The sequence below is a fragment of the Pangasianodon hypophthalmus genome, chromosome 12 (genome assembly GCF_027358585.1).
Source record: "Pangasianodon hypophthalmus isolate fPanHyp1 chromosome 12, fPanHyp1.pri, whole genome shotgun sequence".
Taxonomy (NCBI): Eukaryota; Metazoa; Chordata; class Actinopteri; order Siluriformes; family Pangasiidae; genus Pangasianodon; species Pangasianodon hypophthalmus.
In genome coordinates, this window is record NC_069721.1 from 24,094,179 (window position 1) to 24,117,548 (window position 23,370).

At 38.5% G+C, this 23,370-nt stretch overlaps 1 protein-coding gene across 5 annotated transcripts in view; it reads left to right on the plus strand.

The window, feature by feature from the left end:
- LOC113527250 (C-terminal-binding protein 2) overlaps nucleotides 1–23,370 on the plus strand; it is a 105,195-nt gene that overhangs the window by 36,824 nt on the left and 45,001 nt on the right. For 2 of the 5 annotated variants that reach the window (XM_034309376.2, XM_053238638.1), the window contains exons 2-3: nucleotides 14,374–14,655; nucleotides 22,005–22,236. In XM_034309376.2, coding sequence (XP_034165267.1) covers nucleotides 22,179–22,236 — 58 coding nt within the window. In that variant the 5' untranslated portion in view covers nucleotides 14,374–14,655; nucleotides 22,005–22,178. Of the gene's footprint in view, nucleotides 1–14,373; nucleotides 14,656–20,554; nucleotides 20,665–22,004; nucleotides 22,237–23,370 lie in introns of those variants that run through there. The other 3 variants (XM_034309377.2, XM_053238637.1, XM_034309375.2) reach the window with 3 other exon arrangements.

Consider the following 23,370-nt stretch of genomic DNA (forward strand, 5'->3'; position numbering starts at 1 on the left):
AAAATAATAAAACACCACCACCACGACAACAGCGAGTCTCTTATTATTTAATAGGACTGTGTGATATTTTGTGTGTGCTAAATATCCAGTAGAGGTTTTTCAGCATGTTTGGTACTGGCAGCAAATTTCACTGTCAGTGTAGTAATGATTTATTTTTTTTTATTTTTTATTTTTTGCTGTCTAGGTGATGAAATGATCCTCCAAAAAGAAAACAGAAAAACAGCCAAACGTCATAAATAAGCAAAAGACAATGGGCGTAATTTGAAAACAGGAAATAAGGAAATAGTTTGTCTATAAAATGGGAAGTAGAAATAGCTCCAGATAATATATATCCTGTCCAGAATAACATATCAGTAAAGATTGTGTTGTATCCTGTGGGGAAAAGAGCTTCTGTGCTTTTTTTCCTTCTCTTTTCTGTCTTCTGTGGTGTCATGAAACCAAAACTTTAAAACGTAGAACAATAAAATATACCTGATGTTTAAAAGGACGTGTCTGAGATGCGATGTTTCTGGAGGTTTTTCTGTAAGTTATAAAGTCCCTAGCACAGGTACAGCGTACGGACATGTTATGGTCATGTGACCTACTAATGATCAGCCACGCCCCCAAAACAATCCCATACCAAAGTGTGTGTAGTACGCACTGAATTTTTAGTATGATGATCTCGCGTACATGATCAGAGATCGCTTTTCCTGCGTGCATCGATCAGATGTCCTTTGAAAACATAACACACACATGTGAGGGAAAACTAATCCCATCCAAAGAGTGGATCTGGATCAGGATCAGGAACACTGGATGACTAAAAGCTCTCACGCCTTCACTCCAGCGGAGATATCGTGGTGAAGAAAGCGCTGCCGCTACACACGCTGGCCTTTTTGTTGTTGTTGTTTTCTTTTTTTAATAAATGATTATTTGCTTGACCGTTTGCAAAAGGTCCGCCGAGCTTTGATGTTCCAGCTCCTTTGAACCGGAGAGCAGAGGAGCGTGGGTGTAGCGCACGCATCAGTGTCCAGGTATGCCATCACACAAGGGTGGAGAAGAGAGATGGTGTCATGGCAACAGTGAAGGAGCTCGCCATAGCAACCAGGAGACACTTCCTCGGTGTTATGGCGGGCAGCGTGGGTTGTTGAGCAGCAGGCAGGAAATTGATGGATGGGGACAGACGCCTGCTCTGAGTCTGCTCACAGTGGGAGAGAGAACTGTTTACTTATTAGGGGTTTTTACTGCCTAAATTAATAATAAAGTCATTCTTGTTTTATAGAACAGTTATTTTTAATAGCGAATTTAATAGCGAACATCCTAATTTTTCCTGAGTGAATAGCAGCACTGGATCAGAGCTAAATTCTTTCACTTCCTGGTTTAAACTATGAATCTAAATATTATTCAGTATGACAGTTTTTAGCAACATTATCTCTAGAGGTAGCGATCTGACATTGTGTCGCTAGCCACATTTGAGCTAATAATATTATATTTCATAATTAAAACCAGAATATTATTCTAAGCATTGAGGAAATGGACAGAAAAGTGATCATGTCATTTATTTTGAAATTGGAGGATTAAATTGAACTTGAATAAAACCTGACACTTTATGTTATTACTTCATCTCGCTAGTCGTATTGCAAATAAATCTTTAGACAGTTAAACAATAGCATTGATATTTTTTTTTTTTTTTTTACAAAAACGCAATTGCTTTTCTATAAACACCTAAACATTTGATTTTTTTTTTTCTTTTTACCAAAAAAAAAAAAAAAAACTTTCACTTGCACCTGAACTAGGGCTGTGTGATATGACAGTATAATATCGATATTGTGATAAATTATGTATTATTATTATTATTATTATTATTACACACTTTGCTTTTCTGAGATATTGGGGATAGTGTGATATCTTTTTTTTCCCCAAATAAATCTATTTAAAAACTGACAGGAAGCAGCTGATTTGATATTAATTTGTTAGCTGGAAGTGTTACTGAGCATCTTGCAGAAGCAGCCACAGTTCTTCTGGAGACTTTGACTGTCGACTCGCTTCTTATTTCTGCAGCGAAACCCAGCAGCCTTCATTATGTTTTTATCTGAAAAGTGTCTCTTATGGAATCTGCTGCTTTCTTTACTGACATACAAACATTTTTCTGTAACATTTCATTTTGTGCTGGAAAACTAATGTTTGGATCTAAAATATTTTTGTACTGAATCAATAATGTAGAAGTCAGAAAATAAACATCTATAACAAAGTTTGTACTAAAAAAATAGGGTGCCAAAAGGGAACTCATCCTCATCTGGGTGACACCGGATAGTGCGATTATAAATAAATCCCTGTTATTATTGTGTTCTACATGGACAAATGGTGCAGTTGTGCAACCAGGAAAGTTCATTATTGTTTACATTTGAAGTCTATTTTGTTGAAGTCATCAACTGTTCCCTGATGGAGACTTGAGTGAAAACCGTTTATGGGAATTGCAGTCCTAAAGCTCTCATAGCAAAAGTGTCCATATCAATTGAACTCCAAAGCCATCTTCACGGTTTCTGAGTGGTAGCATCAACAGTAATCTCCTGTATCTTCAGGCTCTTCATGTGGTTTGCAGGGCATCAGGATGGATCAGGCAGGTCCGGAGAGCAGAAGGAGTAGCATGTGTAGCTCGACAGAGAACTTATACCTGATACAGGTACGCCTGTAACTCCACCTCTGCTGCTGCAAAGGGTTAAAAATGGCTCCGAATGTTGCTGATTATTAGCATGGCACTATTTGTTTTAGTTTTGAAGAGAAGCCGTTCTCCTGCAGCGCAGCATGTCAGTAATAATGATAAAAAGCAACTGGCTGGACTTGTGAGGAAGCGTAGAGTCGGTGATGCATGCTGAAAGACTTTCGGATTTGGATCAAAAACATGCCAAATAAATAAACACTCACAGACTTTTATTCTAATGAGTCCCTGTGGCTATGTTTTCCTAATTTGACATGCTTCGCTAAGACTGGTGCTCTCGCTGTTGCGCCGCAGATCCCGAATCTTTCACAGGACTCCCTAATGAACGAGCGGATGACAGAAATGAGGAGAAGACAAAACTTCACCTTGGGTTACAATTACGCTCCAAAATGTCCGTCAGTCATCAGTGGTTTTCTGAGAAACATAACCAGCTCCAGAAAAAAAAAAGGAAAAACACAAAAGGACTTGGCACGACGCCATTGCAGATCTGTTATTTGGACCTTCGTGTCAATTAGCATACAAGCGTTAGAGGAAGTGAGGCCACTTGATGCCAGGAAGTACGAGTGGATCGGTTTCAGAGATGAGACACACAGGTCTATTGTGAGCTCTTTGCACCAAGGACACGACTAAAATGCAGTGACTAAAAAGTGTGCTCTTGTTTACGACGGTTATAAATGTCTTCCACAGCCACACCTGACAGCTGCTGTCTCGTTTGACCCGAGCGTCCATTTATTGGCCCAGAGGTCCACCTGCAGCCCTCGCTAATGGACCTAGACTTTTCTCCTTGCTAGCACTCTCCACCCTCTTTTTTTTTTTTCTCCTGAAGACCTTTTAATAAGGTCAATTTACAGCCTTTGTGTTTCCATTCCTCAAATAATCCATCCACACCCTGGGCTGGATAATGTCTGCGCTGTCTCTGAGAGGTTATAAACATACTGTAATTAAAATCCCAACTCAATTAGCCTGTATCCTTGACCTTTGTTGGTGGGTAAACTCGCTCTGTCTTAAGAGAGAAGTAATTAGCGCATGGCCGTGTCTCCCGGTGCACCGAGCACCGGGCCGTGTGTGGTAAATACACAAAGCCGTCTCTCTGTGGACCTCCTGATGGGTTTATTCACACAACGCCAATCTCTTTAGGCAAGAAGCGTAACGAACGTCTGACATGCAAGCAGACGTGACTACGATGTCAACTGACCTCAGTGTAAAACTCCTAAATCTGTCAAAATTCCAGAAAACGTAAACAACAAGTAACTTTTAAATAGTATAGTGACTTCTTTTTACGCCAGGTGGAGAAGGCATTATGGTTTTGGGTTGTCCGTTCAGCCGAGATTTTTCCTTAGCGTGATATATATTTCTGATTATTTATTTTTTTTAAAAATGTGAAGTCTTACCTTTATTTTAAAAAGGTACGTTTATTAAATACAACACAGAAAAAAATACATTTTATTTAATGTGACAAGTATGAAATTCAAATATACAAAATTTCATATTTGAATACTTTTATCAGCTTCCAAGTTCTATACGCTCCACATTCGTGTAAATGTTTGTCTCATGATTTTTAAAAAAAATGTAAAAAAAAAAAAAAAAAAATCGAACACTGAAAAATAGTTTTTTTATGTTACAATTTAAAGATTAAGTGCGAAGTTTTAATATCGTCAGTTTGTAATCATTAAAAAAGTTACGTGTAATAAAAAGATATCAGGCTATCTGTGCTATCTCAGAAAAGTGTAGTGACATAATTTATCATTTTTATATTTATTCATATGTTTTGCTACCGAAATTGTATTTGACTTTCTTCTGTATTTTTCTTTTCTGTCCTTTCGTTTTGTATTTTTTTGTTTGTTTGTTTTTGTTTTCCTTCTCTCCCTCTCTTAGTAACTAAATAAAGTTAGTTTACATAGTGGGAACAAAGTCCTTATTGTCATCCAAAGAGGAGTAGTGGATTTAAAAAAAAAAAAAAAAAAAAAAAACCCCAGAAGTATCTTTTATACGGCAAATTTCCAAAATAAACATCAACAGGGCAACTAGATAAGGAAAGCAGAACACACTGAGAAAGTAGCATCACTTTTTTCCCAAAAGGTTTCTAAACTACGCTCTTGGAGAAAAAGGTACTAAACTGTAATGTGTCTTGTTGCTGGGGTGCTGCCATGAAGGGTACTTTTTATACCTTTAAAGCTTTATTCTAAAAGGTAATTATGAGCTAATTATGTATTTTAAATCTATTTTAAAGCTGCACTATGTCCACGATTCCAGGTGAGATACATACGAAAGGTACAGAAGATAAGGGTACCATCCCAGTGACAAGGAAAGGTAGAGATTAGTACTCTTTTTTTCTTTTCTAAGAGTGTTAGACATCGTGTGGAGACCATTAACAACTCGCACTGATTTGTGCGTTGATCTGGGAAAACCCATCGGATGTTGCTGTGTCTGAGATGTAAAATGATGAAAAGTTAGTTTTTCTGACAATAATATACTTTGACATTTCTACTTAAATATATTCCATTAAAATGATGCTGAAGTGTTTTTATTTCGGTTGATTTCTAACCTTGTCTTACTGATCGTGTTGCGTCAGGAAACAGTTTCGTAAACGCAGCAGTAAAAACAGCCAGTCTGTGTAAAGATGTCTGAAACCCCGCTAGCTAAAGCCCTATTCGGATCGGATTAGTTTATCAGTGGGACGTCTGGAATACAGTTGATAAATTACACGTCTCCTCGGAGATAAAGCTCTCGCGTTTGGACGGCAGGAGGAGCGAGGTTCTAGTGGGCGGGATTTTCTACGACCCCAGATGTTTTTGCGTCACGTGTGTCATTAGATATTTAAAGAAGTGTTAGTGATACAACTAGTCATTATTTATAGAAAAGTAAAAGTTGATGATGCGAGTGTGAATGTAAAGTAATGCTTTATCCCTGTAGCTGCCGTTATAACGGCTTCTTTAATCAGCCCGATTAATCGCTTTTCTTAATGAATTTATTTTCTTTCTTCTCCTGAAAATGCTTTCCCAGGTAGCGTGTGTAGTCAGAGGTTTACCTTCCAGAGCAAGCACGTGGTCGAGTCTCTGTTCTAAAGCATCCATTTTTCATTTTGCGCCTCAGGAAGTGTTTCATATCTGGGGGAGGGGCACTGATAAACACACTACGACACTAAATACAGCAAGTAGCAGAAGTCAAACGTCTTTTTTTTGTAACGCGAGGCGACATCTGCGTAGTAAATCACAGACGTGTATGCAGACGAAAATGATCAGACGTGCGCCGAGTTTGGTGAAAAACAGTAGTCCTGTAATTTTCTCAGAGGAGGAAGATGAAGAAAAACACAGACATGGCTGATCCAGATGGAAATAAAATCACAGATGCTGAGAGCGCCTGTACTATAGGAAATGACCGACCTCATGCAAATTTAATTCTGTCCACAAAGGGCTAAAGTGCAGTTTCTCATAAGTCTAATCAATTCAGTTTGTAATGAAAATGTTGGAACAGAAGTAAGTGAATGGAGCAGTGATTATTTTTCCATCGATGTGAGCATGAACAGAGATCATTGGAGTGAAGAGACGACGACGAGGCTCATGTTTATACACCGTGAGTGACTTTTAGCTCAGGTGATCAGACAGAGACTGAGGATGATGATGATGATGAGAATTATTTCCCATTCTAAACTAATAATCTTTTACAATGTGTCCATCAAGTAGATCAGGTTATAATTGCAAAAGTGACGCACTTTAAAATGCTAGAAGTTTACTTGTGGTTGATAAACACACAAAAACAGAAACAGTTTGAGAAAGTCTTTATAAAAATTACAAAATGTAACCGAAATGCTCGGTATTTTCATTTTGTAGCTGCGCTCAGACATGGCTGTTTTGCTTGACATGATTTGTCCTGACGAATTTCTATGGTCCATCTGTCTAAACAAAACACAATAATACACAATGTTATTTTTATTCCTCATCACGTATGCCTTATTTGAATACCAGATTAAGGAAATGAATCTGGACATCCAGTTTTTTGGGTTTTTTTTTTGTAAAATACGGACGTATGTTGAAAAATCCGCCCCAGAAGTTTTGATTAAAGTGCTATCTGAGATCCAAAACACATCACCACACGTATTCTCTCTTCTCTATCCTCGGACTTGCTCCAAGCGGTTGGTGATTAATAATATTTATTGCATCGCTGACACAACAGGCTTTCTTTAAGATGTGAAATGCATGTCTGAAGTATAGCTGGCTGTCCATCTGTGCCTGGCTTTCTGTGTTATTAGGGAATTAACCGCAGTCAGCGGTTTCTTCTGCTGCAATCTCATTACATTTACAGGAGAAAGAAATAGACAGGAACCGAAAAAGAAATGAATTGGAGGCGTGTGATAGTTAAGAGAGGAGCGGAGAGCGGCCGGGATAAATCAGCGCCGCGGCCGACAGCTTTATGCTCCCGGAGAGGGAGAAGTGGTTAACTTTAATTGGACAATATAGAAATGTTGAGTTCCTTTATTTTGCAATAGCATCGCGTTCTCCGTTCCCACCCATCATGGCGCTCAAGCCGTTTCACTTGATTAATGCGATTCATGTGTATAACGTGCGGAGAACGGATTGCGAGGTCGCCCTTTAGCCTTGCTCCTCTATCTTGCCCCCCACCTCATCTCCTTCACCTCCTGGTCGTATTTTTTCATTACTTTCACTAGTTAATCTGGCTAAAAGACAAGCTGCTATAGAAGTGATATTTCATGCTGTATCAGGTTTCAGGTGGACAATAAAAACGTCCCCACTCGCTTGACTCGAGCACAATAAACCCTCGTGAGCGTTTAAAAGGGTTTTTCTCTGGAGGTCCGGACAATAGCCGAGCCCGGAGCTCAGAGCTCAGAGCTCAAGCCCCGCCCCCTTTAACCCCGAGTCAAAAAGTCAAAGCCTAGTTAGCATTCAGGAGAGCTTGAGGTTCATTTGGGAATTTTGTTTTGCTTGGTTCGTGAGGAACGCAGTCAGGAGCCATGACCTTGGCTGGATTTGGATTGGGAGTGGAGCGAGGTTTATGTTTAAGCTTTATTTGTAAAGAGCGGAAGTTTCTGGTATAGAGCTGATAAAGCTATTTGTGGATATACAGTAGGATCCAAAAGTCTGAGACCACACTGAAATTCTGGGATTATTTTCAGGTTTTATTATTTTTTTATTTAAAACAGGAAAGGTTTAGAATTCTTCATATGAAGACGAATATGAAGACATTGAAGAAGTCTTCAAGGTTCTGCACTGTTTCTAGTTTTTCATCCGCAGAAAAGACGACTGTGTTGAGAACGCTTGAATGTAAATCAGACAAACAAAAACTATTCTCAAATAAATAATCCTCATTTTACCGTGGTAGGGCTCATGCTGTGTTTGACTTGTCTCCCAACTACGAAGTCGGAATTAGACCTTTGTGCGTCACACTACAAAATTTGAAAGTAAAAACATGGACGCCTCCATATTTGTCTTGTTTTTTAAGCAAATATCTAGCTGGCTGACTGTAATGACTGACCTCCTCACTACAACAGTGAATTGTAGAGTCGGTGTTATAGATTTAACAACCAAATATGTCTGTATGTTGATTGATCTAAAGCTAATACTTGTACATACAGTAAAACGTATTTAAAGTTAAATAAGTTCAGCTTTCCTAGTAGGAATTCCACTTTCTTTGTTTTGTTTTTTTTTTCCTTGCGTGTTACGAGACGTAGTCGAAGGCAGCATTATTCTAACAGGCGTACGTAATGTGCTGGTCATAGCGCTACGGATCACCTACATAATTCCAGACCTAAAATTATATGAACATTTATAAAAGCTTATTCTAACCGGGATAAACTGGCATAAAGACTGCAGTAACACTTAAACATGGTGTTCATAGAGCTACATAACATGTCTCCTGGAGTCCAAAAGTCAGAGACTGCATTGAAAACCTGGGAAAAGAAAGGAAATGTTGAGTATTTTTGTGATAGTGACCATGTTAACTCCACTGTATAAAAGGTACGAGTTTCCTCGAGCCACATCTCTTCCACTGAAGCGATAGGATTTAATCTAACATTCATTCTGGATTCTCTCAAGTTATTTCTGGTCATATAAATAAAATAAAATGTTAGAAATTAGTAAAGAATACAAAATAGAAACATTTTCAGAGTTTCTTCATTGTGCATGCTTCAGGAAAGCAACTTTCTAGCTGTTTCTCATCTTTCTTTCCAGTTTTTACTCCTATTTCCAAGCGGAAACATTGCGACACCCCTTGTGTTGACTATTATTATTATTATTATTATTATTATTATTAAGAACAACAAAAAACAGCTCTTGTGCGATGGGAGGAGTCCAGCCAGTGGAAATGGAGCTTTTTAGATTAAACTTTAGATTAAACTTAAAAACCTCTGTTATACACAGAACACTTTTTGTTCTAAGTTCAAATATGGGTTTTGTGGTGCTTGTGTTTTGGCGTAACTCAGTAACTGAGGTGATAGTTTTTTTTTTTTTTGGGTGGAACGTGTGCACATGGAAAGTGTCATCTTGCGAGTGAGCCTGCCTTTGTGTCAGGAGACATTTTGTGCCAGGCGATGTGAGCAAACTTAGCGCCGTGACAAGTCTTTTCACTGCTATAAAAGGCATGTTGACCCGGCGACCCAACCCACGAGTTGAAACGGAGGCCAGCGCGGACTGAGACGGCCATGTTGAGGAGACAAAGAGGGAGAAAAAGAGATGGGTGGAAAAAGTAGTGAGAAATTATACTGAAGTGAAAAAATAGATAATGAGTCAAAATCTTACTCGGTTAAAAGTGGAAGGATCCGGCCCAAAATTTACTCTAAAAGTAAAGAAAAACTACTTTTAAGTGGTATTAAAAAGTAAAATGTAAAGGTTTTAACTGATGAAATTAACTTAATGTCAGGTTTTTATGTAAAAAAAAAAAAACACTAAAACTGTTCGATTTTATGCTGTTTTACCTGAAAACATTATTCAGTCTCTAAGTTTCCTGCTCATGTGCATGACTAGCGCTACGTAGCTTGCTAATGAATCAATCAGAAGTAAAAGATCATATGTACATAACAAATATTTACCATTAGCTAGAATTTGACTTGCTGCCTAGGATATTATATTAGCTACTTAGCTAGTTAGTTAGCTAGACTTTGCTTACTCCAGCATATTGAAAACATTTTACTGAGGTATGGCTCATCCTCACGTCCCACGCTGCACGGATAGCGACATTGTGTAGTACGAGGATAGTTTTCTCTACCTGATCGGATGCTTTAAATAAACTGTAAATACGATGCGCAGGAAGTCGTCTGATTGATGTGAAGCGTCCGATCACTGGCTGGATGAGAGAAGAAGAGAGGTGACTTGAAGGTCTAAATAAAAATGTAAGGAGGAGTAAATATTCAGAATTTAACAAAGAGTTCAAGTGCAATTTCAGTACAATCAACACTCAAGTGTAAGTATATACTGAAATATATAGTAACAAAGAACGAAATTAGGAAAATGTTTACCACAGCTGTTTTTTTTTTTTTTTTTTTAATGTAACCATGCATACATCGCACAAACAGCTTTTGCCAGAAAAAAGCAAAGCACATGATTAGTCATGTTTTGGATTGTAACAGGGAATGGAGTACGAGGGATCTTGGATTTGCGCTTGGCATAATCGGCAGGACCGACCTAACCCCCAGGCTATTGCACGGTTTGCCTCGGCCACGCAGTCCCATGATTCATCTGGCTTTTTACTGCCCCTGGCATCCAGGCAGGCGTCGTCCCCCCTCTGCGTGGCCTCCGTGCTGACCCTGCGCTTGTTGAAAGCCACTTTGTTTGGAGGCCTTGGTCAGGGAGGGGGGGAGGTTTACAGGATTCACAAGCGAACCAGACCTTGTTAATGCGCCGAATGCAGAACAATGTCCTGTTCTAATGGATGGTCGTGTCTAACAGGGCGTACTCAGTTGAGTTGGAAGCTGGATAGAGTTAGCGCGCTCAGGAAGGAATCTATTCACTGCACGATGCGCGATTGAGCATAATGGAAATCATTTCTGGAGATTACCTCCGTCGTTGTGTACTTACTCATCGTAGAAAATGGTCTCGGCTGAAAATTCATTTGCTGAGTTAATGTATTGTAACTTAAAGAGGGTATTAGGAAAGCCTCTTCGTTGTCGTAGCAATGCGTCTCAGCCTTGGCATTGGTTCCCCATCTCGGAAGTTTTATTCCCTCCCTCATCAATTTACCACCAACGGATTGGTGGCTGTTATCAATATAACTGCCACCAGAGCATCACAGGGCAATAACTCAAACGCAGCGTTTATCCGAACGCTATCTGAGTTTAGACCCTGTGCCAAAGCGATGAATAGCTGTTTTTTCTCTTTTGTTGGTCATCAGCACTTTTTATTCTGCAGTTAATCCACAAGGCTGCACTCAGTTATGCCACTGTAATTTGTCACTGTTTTTTCCCCCTCTTTGTTTTGTGCTAGGTTATGTTTTAAAGGTGCTGTTAAAGGAAATGGTCTGTCGTTCCCAGAAGTCTGATTTAAAACCCGCTCTGTCAGCTCAGGCAGCTGTGAAAAGTTAGGCAGGACGCCTGACATATTTTACTCGCCGCTAGCTGCTTGGGCAAAGGGCTGTGTATGTCAGGTCTCAAACGGATTGTCGTGTTGCTGCAGTGCAGAACCTTATTAACTGTGGCCTGCATGGCGTTCTCCTTTACCTAGCCATAAAAGCAGCATGGAGAATGTCAGTGTGAAATCAGACACTGAAATGTACTGGTTGGTTGGAGAAGTGGTGGGACGACCAGTCCGTCCAGCGTGCGATCATTTGCCAAACGGTAACACTGGGATTGTTCAGGATCCGGGAACGGAACCAAGTTAAAGAAGCTTCTTTTTTTTTTTTGGATGAACAGTTTTTTCCTGGCGTGTGTTGGAGTGAGAGCGGGCTCGCAATGACCACACATCCACGGCCTGTGAAAGCTCCAGGATCTCTACAGCTCCGAATATGAAAGGGACACATCCGCCATCCAAGACTTCCTTAATTTATCTCCCTGCCGCGAGGTGCCTCCGGTGCCGATCCGCCGTGTTGTTCTTGGCTTTTCCAAGAGCCCATGGACTAAAAACTGAATGCCTCGAGGTCCGCTATTAAAGGGGTTCTCAGACTTTTTTGCAGCTTGGGACCGTTTTATCTGTATAATATATTCTACACAAGTCAGACGCAGACTTTTTTTCTTAACAAACATACTCCAATTGTTCATATATCTAGCTCCTTATTCCAGTGTTTACAATAATATTTATTGGAGTCATGGATTTTTTTCCAGCTATACACACTGTACACACTGTACACAGACAAACATTATGTCCAGATTGAACACATTTGTCCTGTTTGTTTTCGCCTTTTTGAGGTTTGGATTATTCAGTTCCAATAATCAATCAAACATGCTAGTAACTTCAAGAACTGAACAATAAATATAATAAAAACTTAATATAATAATATATGATATAAATACTTTAGGGCACAAGTGGAAAATACGCAAGTAATTGTACTTTGTTACTATACTTAAATTTTGTGTTTTACTTTTTTGAAGTATTATTGAAATTGGACACTTTTACTCTTACTTCCAAGACATACATTTTACTCTTTACATTTTAATTTTGATCTTCAAAGTACATGAAACTTTTGTGTGTTTTATTGTTTTTCATATTTTTTTATTTTTAATTTTTTTTCCCTTTTTTTTTTGGTTAGTAAAAATTTGATCTTATGCTGGAGTTACTGATTGATACAGAATGAGATTCAGTCTCATTTGCTTCACACACAAAAATGAAATACCAGCCTTTAAAATTCGCCATCAAACCTAAAGACGTACGCCGAGTCAGTATTAAATTTGTTACGTTTTGTAAATTAGCTCATTACGTTAGCTGGCTAATTAAGTTTTGTAAATTAGATTAGTAAATTTGCTAGCTAGTTAAGTTTTGTCAACTACGCTATTAAATTTGCTCGCTAGATAAGTTTGGTGAATTAGCTTGTTAAATTAGCTAGCTAGTTAAGTTTTGTCTTTGTTGCTCTGTTGCCTAAGCATTTCAAAATGGTTATTAAACGAGAGGAATTCTAGGTCTGAGTTAGCAGAATATTTTCCTCATGACTGATTGCTTAATGAACAAGATGATGATGTTTATCTTTAGAGGTGTAAAGATCTGAGGATTTAGATCGATGTATCGCTATAAAAGGCATCGATTGAAATGAATCAGAAAACCCCTGTGATGGGTAATGTACAGCAATGCTATAGCAGGAACCTCTTTTACTGCGACGCCATCTCGCTAGCGTGTGTTACTTGTGTGCAAGGTTATTTTGAATTGTCATGTTTTTCAAAATGAAGAGAATTTAACTATCTGGAAGTCAGAAAAGAAAAAAAGCCAGTAAATGGTGAAGATAATCTAATAATGAAATAGTTAAGTATGACAACTGAAAGACGTTTAAAGTTATATATTACGCAGGCAGCTAATCCAACAGTATTTTGGCAAACAAGCAGCTAATTAGGAGTCGGTACTCGATTTGGAGCGTGTATTGTTACTTATTTATCTAGCTATCTTGTCATTTGCTCGTTGTTTTGAAAGCTTGATATTTGAAGGAATATACAGAGTATAAAAGCCAGCACTTTACCGAATATGTCCTGCTGTAGCATTGTTCTGTGTGATGTAATGATGCTTTATCTAATTGGGAAGATTAGCATGCAGAATATAATGCTAACACTTCCAGACTGTTCTCTTGATTCTTAGGAAAAGGAATTTTGGGTAGCGTAATGGCAATAAAGAGGGGGAAAAAAGTCACAAAGGTTAAGGCCACAGTCCTGAGAATCGCTTCTGCGTATCATAGCACGTCCTGAGGGTTACACCCCTATGACTAGACAATGGTTAAGCTTGTTCCAATGAAATTTTGAAGGATACATTCAAAAGCTCAAACTGGTAGCTCAGTTGTCATACTAATAAGGCAGAGGTTAGTCAGCTGCAACTTCCTGTGTGAGTATAAATCCCCAGACTGTCAGAGAGCCACTGTTGAGCCTTTCAGCAAACTTGTGCTGAATCTCCGCTCTGTGTTTGGATTGGATCTTGCTCCACTTGTAAACCTGCCAGATGAATTAATGTAAATGTAAAATTATTCTACATTTATTTGACTTTGTATCCTTAAGGAAGTCTTGGTTTACGCAAAACCCTTTTGGGCATTGTACTGGAAAGTTACTGCCAAAAAAATAGGCTTTGAGAGAGGGAAAGAGCTCAGTCCTTTCTAAGCTGTGTTTCCTCCCAAAAAGGTTTGCTTGGCACGTTTCCTTTGGCAGGCTTCAAACGTTACACAAGACGCAAAAAAAAAAAAAAGAAAAAAGAAAAAAAAAAGATGAAGAATGACCAAACTCGGACCTTGGACGTAGAGCGGTCTGCTTTTCTTTTTAATTGAAAGTAAATATTTGTCCAGTGGACCCCTGAGGTCAGCCATTGAAGCGTAACAGTACGGTGATGAAATTAGACCCTGCTTTTGTGGGTCGTTTCTGCGCGTACGTCAACATTGCAGGCTAAAGGTCACAGATATCATCCAGTCTTGTTGGTTAGCATATATTTTATTAAAGATGGGAGCTTGGAATGAATTTGTATCAAGCTGCCTTGTAAAAAATCTAATCCGTGTGTGTGTGTGTGTGTGTGTGTATACTGTCATCAACTTTTTTGCGTTTGGTGTGTGTGCAGCTGAACAGCCCTTCCTTTGTGGTCTTCCCTCAGCCCTGGACTTTATCAACACATTGTTTTGTTTGGCCCGCTCCCAGCGCAGGCTGAAATGCACTGAAATTGGCAGGCTGTTCCATCACGGGGGGAGTTACGGGGGTGTGTGGGCACGCCACGGACCAGAGCCACCTTTTTCTCCTGGACCAGGAAGCTGTGAATCATCTTCGGCCTTCCTGTAAGCGCCCGAAGGAGCTGGTCTCCAGACTCGGAGCAGCACAGATCTGCTTGTTCCCTGACACCAGCATGGTAGGCCAGAAACGCCAGGAAATCAATACCTCCTCTCTCTTTTCTTTTCTTTTCTTTTCTTTTTGCTTTCTCTGTCCTTCTTTCTTTCTCTCGCAGCAGCTGCGTGACACAGAGTAGGGAGTCACGACTAGCACTGCTAGCACCGACTCCTCTTCTCAGGCTAGTCAATTGACTTCAGTCTTGAGTCTTTTTTTTCACTTTCAGTTTAATACTCTTCTATCTTCTTCCTCTTTTGATCGTTTATTTCTGATTCACTGTTTAAAGAAGGCATTATAGAATAAAACTAGCATTTATAGGCAGGGTATGTTGCATTAATTCTGTTTTTTTTGGTTCGAAATGAAAAATTGTTAATACATTTTATTAAGTAATTATTAATTTATTTTTTAAATTTTTATTCATACTTGTTCAACTTTATTTTGAAGAACTATGAATAAATTTAGTAACCACAGAAACAGCTTTTCAAGGCAGAACCGCTGATGACCTGCAGTAGCGGTGAAAATGAACAATTATTGAAAGCATTTCTACGATACATGATATGGAGGATAATATAAAAAAACTAGTATTAATAAACAAATTCAAAATAAATGAATTTTTTAATATATATATATATATATATATATATATATTTAGAAGTTAACATTTTATTAAAAGATAATTTTAAAAAATACTGAAAAAGAGAAAAAATAAAAATCTGTAAAGATTATATTTAAAATATTTTTTATAGTATTTGTTTTCTTTAACCCTTTCTCGCAGTACACTGACCTTCCATTCTGCCAGTGGAATGTAAATCGACTTATCGGACATTTTCAATTTTTTTAGTGTAAACAAATGAATTATTTTATCTACTGCTGCAAATCTGGTATGAGATTAGTCAGGACACTGTTGGGTTTCTGTGTGTAGAGTATCGTGACTCTGTGTTTAGCTGCTGGTGAGCAGGGTGATGGGAAAGTGGAGGGGTGTGAACCTCTGCTGGGCAAATAATTCACACCTCTCCACAATAACACAGGTACAGAAATAAAACAGACAGCACAACTAAAGCTATTTTGATAGTAAAACACTCTAAACAACTTCCGCAATAACATTATAGCATGTAAACCTAGTTTAGGGTAAAAAAAAAAAAAAAGAAATACTTATGAAAAACTGCAAATTCTTAAAGCCCTTAGTGTCTACTGTTTGGCCTCTGGTAAAAAGAATTAAACTATTATTTTGTTTTTAGTTGTTTCTTGTAATTGTAACGCAACCTTGGAAGTGAGAACAGCGCTATGTAAATTGAACATGTTGTTGTTGTTGTTGTTGTTGTTTATTTATTTATTTAAAAATGTACATAAGATGATTCCAGTCAGTTAATAATTATTTTAAAAAAATTAAAATGTAATTAAAAGATATCACAATATATCAGAAAAGTGTTTTGTGACAATTTATCACAGTATCGTTATTATACCTTCATATCGCCGAGCCCTGAATCACCATCGTTTTCAGAAGCACTTTCATCTTTTAATAATTAATAATTAAGTTCACGACTTATTCTCCAGTTTCTCTTTCCGATTTTCCTTTTTCACGTTAAAAGGTCGAGTCGTTACGTTCTGGTGCCTTTAGATGGCGCCACTAAGCAAACGCTCCACAGCGTCATAGCTGAAGTTTTCCCATCACTGATTATTTTCCTTTAACAGCACAACTCGAAGTGTGTTATTCCTTTTGTATACTGTACGTGTGCTGTTAAAGCATGATTTCCTCAACCTGTGACTTGTGTTTGTTTTGTTTTGTTTTTTCGTCAGCCTTGACAAACTCTCGGCTGCGTAAGCGGATATTTTTAGTGCGGCTCGTTCTTGGCTTTTTAAGTCAGACCTGTCTGAGCTTCCTGTTTTCCTGTTTTCTTTTTTCCTCTCACGGGTGTTTTGGCATCATGCTGAAAGAGGTGGACTTGCAGGATTGTTTTTTTTTGTCGCAATGATGAAATCGTACTTTATTATGTAGCGTGTGGAGCGACGGTTGTTTAATCTGGAAACGTGGCACAAAGGAGCTCTTCCTGTGCGTGTGTATTTTTACTGAAGTTGTGTTTTTATATGCATACACAAGGGTGGAAAATACTTGAGTCATTTGACTTTGTTACTGTACTGAAGTACTATTTTGTACAATTTGTACTTAGGTCTATGGAATTTAAGAGAAAAAAAAGCATGCTTATGCCATTTCCGCCATTTTGACCTTCAAAGTATTTGTTAAAATTCAAAAATGCCATGAGATGCCATTTTTTCTGTCTTTCTGTTTTCCTCTTGTCCATCTGCTATGCTCATCAGTCATGTTTTCCCTTTTATTTAGTGTCAAACAAAGCTCTTTTCACACTCTTTTCACAAAAAAACAGAAATATGTAGACGAAAGGTAAATTGGCCTTATTACTCTGGCGTTATTATCACCTGATGGAAAGTTTTTTCACCTCATCTTTTCCAACTCTGCCGTGACTAATGCTGCTTTCACCTTACCTCAGAAGCAGGAAGTCAAAACTCGTAATTATGTCCTTCTCAACCTCCATGCATGAAATTGATTTAAAAAAAAAAGTTGGTCTTTCGTTAGCAACAAGCTAGCCAGCTCACTGTAATGAGTGATGTATATTTCCTTCCTCAAAACAGTGAACTGTAGTCAGTGTTACAGATTTAACAAGTGAATATGTCTGTATGATCTAAAGCTAATACTCATATATATATATATATATATATATATATATACAGTGCAGTGTAACTCATATAAAGATCAGAAGTGCTGCTGTGTTTACTGTTCATGCTGTGAGCGGCCATGTTGATTTGATGTCACTTGCTGAACTCGGGGTTGAGGAGACCGTTGTGAATTTCCCAGTAGGAATTCAGAAGAGTTGAGGGGACTTTGTTTGTTTGTTTGTTTGTTTGTTTTGTTTGTGTGTCGGGAATTCTTAGTTGCGAGTTTTAATCGAATGCAGCATAAACTTTGAAGATGTTCCACGCTGAATATTAAATAAACGAATAAATGAATTAATAAATAAATACTTATGTCTGTATTGTTAATTTTTTCATTTACTTTACTGTCAAATACTTGAGTATGTTTATGTTTAAATGGAGACACTTTTTGATTTTCACTCGAGTAAAGTTTTGCCTCCATACTTCTTTTATTTGAGTAAGACTTTCTCACACACACACACACACACACACCTTTGCTTAACTACAGTGTGTGTACTGTATGTGCAGTATGTGTACAGCAGTAGTGGGTTGCGAGTGTGTAATCAGAGCTGCTCCGTGTGTTTTCTGTTCGTTTGTGTGAAAGTTGGTGGAAAGCGCAGAGCGCTGCTGTTGGCTCAGATCCAGACTGTAGGCCTCGCTGATATAAACATCACTTACGTTTATTACTGTATTAGTGTAACATCGAACTCTGATGCTTTTATTCGGTTCATTCTGCTCTGTTTTGGTCGGTGTGATCAGTCTGTGATGAAAACTTACATTCATTATGTAAAACATTTTTATCAGAAGTAATCTTTTTAAAGGAAAACAATTCATATGCGTGTATTATGGACGTGAAGTTGATCTCGATTGTCAGGAAAGGACTTTGTAAATTCACTGAAACTTCTTCTGAAACACGGTTCATTTTTTTCTCCTTTTTTTTGCCGTGACGGTGAGCTGCCTCGTTTTCTCTGTGTCGAGGTGCGTAGCGCAGCATGCAGGTGCCCTGACCTTTTAAATAATTCACACAGAAAATATTTCAAACACACACATCCAAAAAGCTTCAAATGAATAAATGTTTCATGGTGATGAATATTTGAGCTAAATGTCATGGCCTCGTCTCAAATCACAACATCGACTTCTTTACCATTAGGCTGGTAATTTCTGAAGGAGGCGTGGCCTCTGTGTCAGTCTCGGTGAAGGAGGAGTGGCCTCTGTGTCTGTCTCGGTGAAGGAGGAGTGGCCTCTGTGTCTGTCTCGGTGAAGAAGGCGTGGCCTCTGTGTATGTCAGTCTAAGTGAAGGAGGCGTGGCCTCTGTGTGTGTCAGTCTCGGTGAAGGAGGCGTGGCCTCTGTCTGTCTCAGTGAAGGAGGCGTGGCCTCTGTGTCAGTCTCGGTGAAGGAGGCGTGGCCTCTGTGTCTGTCTCGGTGAAGGAGGCGTGGCTTATGTATCTGTCTCGGTGAAGGAGGCGTGGCCTATGTGTCTGTCTCAGTGAAGGAGGCGTGGCCTCTGTGTCTGTCTCGGTGAAGGAGGCGTGGCCTCTGTGTCAGTCTCAGTGAAGGAGGCGTGGCCTCTGTGTCTTTCTCAGTGAAGGAGGCGTGGCCTCTGTGTCAGTCTCAGCGAAGGAGGCGTGGCTTATGTATCTGCGTGTGTGTGTGTGTGTGTGTGTGTGTCTAGGGTTATGTATCGGGCATTTGTGTTGGTCAGGTCAATATAAGGAGGTGTGTGACATGTGATTGCCTAGAGATTTGCACAGACACACACAGACACACACACACACACACACTGCTGTGACTGTTTTCTATGAACAGTGAATGTGTTGTTCATAGCGGATGGTGTGTGTGTGTGTGTGTGTGTGTGTGGTTAGGAACGATCACGGGATTCCTCTACACTCCTCACTACACACACTGAGAGACAAATGAGTGGTGGAGGAGGTGACGAGTGGTGTGTGTGTGTGTGTGTGTGTGTGCGTGTGTGTGTGTGTGTGTGTGTGTGTGAGCAACCTGTTTACTGAGGGCTCATATTAAATCTCTCGGACTGACTGTGACTGTAGAATTGTGTTATAGAACAGATTTCTTCTGTTTAATTGTGAAATTATATTTAGTTTAGTTCGAGAATTCTAAATCATATCTACTGTTGTGTGTTTGCTTTATTCTGTCGTTATTTATTTGTATTAAAAAGTGTGTTGTAGAATTCGAAGTTGCTCTACTGTGTAATTTGAAATTTAATTATATTGTGGATTTTTTATTGTAGTACAAATTTCTACGTTTTATTCTATTGTATTGAGATTATTTATTTGTATTGAGTTTTTTTCAAAGAGTTCAGAGTATTAATTAATTCTAAATGATGTTTTAGCAAATTCTTAATATAATTCTAAACTTTTATATGGTAGAATTTTAAATGTTTATTATTATAGAGTTTTACACCTTTATGTGGTGAAATTTTAAACTTTTATATGATAGAATTCTAAAGGTTTATGGTGGAGTTTTAAAATTTTAAAATGGAATTCTAAACTTTGATGTGGTTAAATTCTAAACTTTTATTTGGTGGAATTCTAAACTTTTATTTGGTGGAATTCTAAACATTTTTTTAAAATTGTAAATGTTTTATGGTAGAATTTTGGTAGAATTTTAAACTTCTATGTGGTGAAATTCTAAACTTTTATTTGCAGAATTCTAAACTTTGATGTGGTAGAATTCTAAACTTTGATGTGGTAGAATTCTAAACTTTGATGTGGTAGAATTCTAAACTTTGATGTGGTTAAATTCTAAACTTTTATTTGGTGGAATTCTAAACTTTTTTTAATTCTAAATGTTTTATGGTAGAATTTTAAACTTTTATGTGATCGAATTCAAATTTTTTTTCTAGAATCTAAACCTTTTTTTTTTAGAATTTTTGTTTTAATTCTAAATGTTTTATTGTAGAATTTTAAACGTTGGTATTGTGGAATTCTACACTCTGCTAGTCGAACTGAAATGCTTATGGTAAACTGTGAAACCTTTTTATTGTAGCATTTTAAACGTTGGTTTTGTAGAATTATAAACATGTATATTACATATTTCTACATTCTGCTCTACTGTAGAATTCTTACTTCTACTCGATTGTGGAAATTTAAGTCTTGCTTTGTTGCAGAATGGTACATTCTGTTTTAGAAATCGAAACTCTTGTTTTATTCTACAATTACTCTTCTTGAGTAACTCTTCTTGAATTATTTTAAATTTGTTAGAGCTAACAGAACCGATATGTAAAATGCAGCGAGGGGAATCAAACACACACCAGCCGACGCTGGAAATGGAACACAGCCGACTTAGTTTCCTCTCCTGCAGCGCGTGAGTTTAGTCAAGTCCTGAAACTTCTCTTTCAGATACACACACACACACACACACACACACACACACACACACACACACAGTCAGCAGTAGAGTAGCGCAGAACATTCCTCAGTGTGAAGCGTGGGTTCCTCTGGATCAGGAGATTTCAGCACTGTGGGGTTACACATCGAGATTGATGAGGCTGTGAGAGTGAGAGTGACACACTGAGAGAGAAAGTGTGTGTGTGTGTGTGTGTGTGTGTGTGCGCTTTCGTCAGGATCGCAGACTTCTAAACTCCTTCCTCCGTTCACAGTTTCAGATAGATTCAGAGATAGATGGATAGAGAAAGACGGACAGATGGACAGAAGAATATTTTTACACACATTTATGATTGTTATTATATGCTTGAATCTTGTGTGTGTGTGTGTGTGTGTGTGTGTGTGTGAGATAAATGTGGTTCTCTGAGTGGAACTCTTGTCCCTCTGCTGGACATAACATGTCAGTACAGCTATATTTTAAACACACACACACACACACACACACACACACAGAGAGAGCCAAGATTATAATCATAAATAATACACTCAGGCTAAATGCGGTGGATGATGTGATGATGCGATGATGATGGCGTGTCGTAGTTACCTTGAATACCAGACCAAATAAACATTTTTTTATTTTACATAAAAAAATAAGATAAAAGACATTTAAGCCGATTTTATAATATATTTTAAAATGTATATTTTTAATCCTCTTAATGAAGATTTAAATCATTTAGTACGGAATAAATCATGCTGTAATAGGAAAACAATCACCTTCGAAGAGTTTCCATCCAGGAGTTGATTATTTTCCTGTAAGATCACATTGGGAAGCGTTTTATTCCTCTTACACCACAGCAGTCTGCCAATGATCACAGTTTTTTATTTATTAAAATACAACATGCTTTTTATCCATTTATAGTTACGTGTAATGTTGTGGAACGTCCATGAAGCAGGTTAATTCCTGTTATCGTTTACGCCTTGCAATTTACTTCGCTTCATGCTGACTTTATTGAGTTGAACTTGGAACTCTTGAGTTCATGAACTGCAGTCCTGTGATCCAATAGAAAACAAGTGGGCGGGGCTATGGTCTCTTTGATCTGTTAAAGAAATGGAGGATCTCCTTATTATTATTATTATCATTATTATTATTATTATTATTAATTAGCATCACACCACGGTTTTGCCTCACTGTTTTCTTGCAGATGCTTGACGCAGATCTGGAGAAAAAATGTTACTCTAAATGTGACTCTTATGGTGTGTGTGTGTGTGTGTGTGTGTGTGTGTGTGTGTGTGTGCGCGTGTGTGTGCGTTATGTTGTAGGTGCTGTGTGGGGTTCTGGCCCGGTCCGGGCGCACGGCGCTGTAACCAGAGCCTGATCTGCGTCCCTGTTCACCCATAGACCCAAGAGGACAGGAGGATTTAACAGGAGGAAGGAAAGAGAGAGAAAACGAAAGAGAGGAAGACGAAGAGGAAGAGGAGGGTCTCTACGCCACCATGGCTCTGACCGACAAACACAAAGTAAAAAGGCAGCGACTGGACAGAATCTGCGAGGGTAAGGACGCATCTTTTCTTTCCATATAAAGCCCGGTTTCGCAAAGACGATTCAATGTCCTTTGATTTGCGTAGCTGCTTTGTGGGTGGAGCTTTTTGGGGGTCTTTTATGAAACTCCGCCCCTGATTGAATCAGAGCACATTCTGTCTATTCGACGTTTCTTTGGTGTCACACAGAGCGAGTCAAAGCTGCAAATCTGGAACAAGTAACAAAGCAAATCAACATGTTTTTAAAAATCATTTTATTTTCCTCACACGGTGGAGAAACACATGCGAATAATTAGATGTAAATCCGTTCCAATATCAGTCCAGTGCTAATACTCCAACATGATGATGCGTTCGACTAAATCTAGCAACTTGGACCACTGACTAGAACAAAACAACTCTGAGTTTCTACTCATAAACTCGGGACGGTCTCCTCGACTCCGAGTTCAACAAGTGACGTTAAATCAACATGGCCGCTCACAACATCAGCAGTACACACAGTAGCACTAATGACCTTTAGATGAGTTATACTGTATAAACAAGTATTAGCTTTAGATCCATCAACACACGGTCATGTTCGCTTGTTAAATCTATAACACTGACCTGTGTTATCACAGGACACTGGCTAGCTTGTTGCTAACAAAAAGATGAACATGGAGGTGTCTGTGACTTCGTAGGTTGAAAATGACGTTGAAAGCTTCCAACTTTCCACTTCAGAGATAAGTCAAACGCATCCTTAGATCGTTTGTAATTTCTGTAAACGCTACTTTCAGATAAAACATGAAAATAAAAGTCTGTGCTTCACTGTTGATAAACAAATATGAGTTGTTAGTGTTTTCTCTCCAAAGCTAGCTAGCTGATTTCTACTGTGTCCTCAGGTGACTTTCACAAGCCTTGGTCAGAGCCAATAGAAAACAAGTGGGGCGGGGCTTTGGTCTCTTTGGTCTGCTTATGTCTAAGTAGATTTTACCTCATAGCTTCATTGCTAATTGCAATTGCTAAGCGTTGTTCTCTCTAAGCTGATGATGCTCCCATGCAGAAAAATTACTTATTTCTATAAACCAATAGAAAAAGGTTTTCCCAGCAAGAAAAAAATTAGAGGGAAAATTGTTTCATCTTTTTGTTGCTGTTATTTGGCGCAGATCTTGAA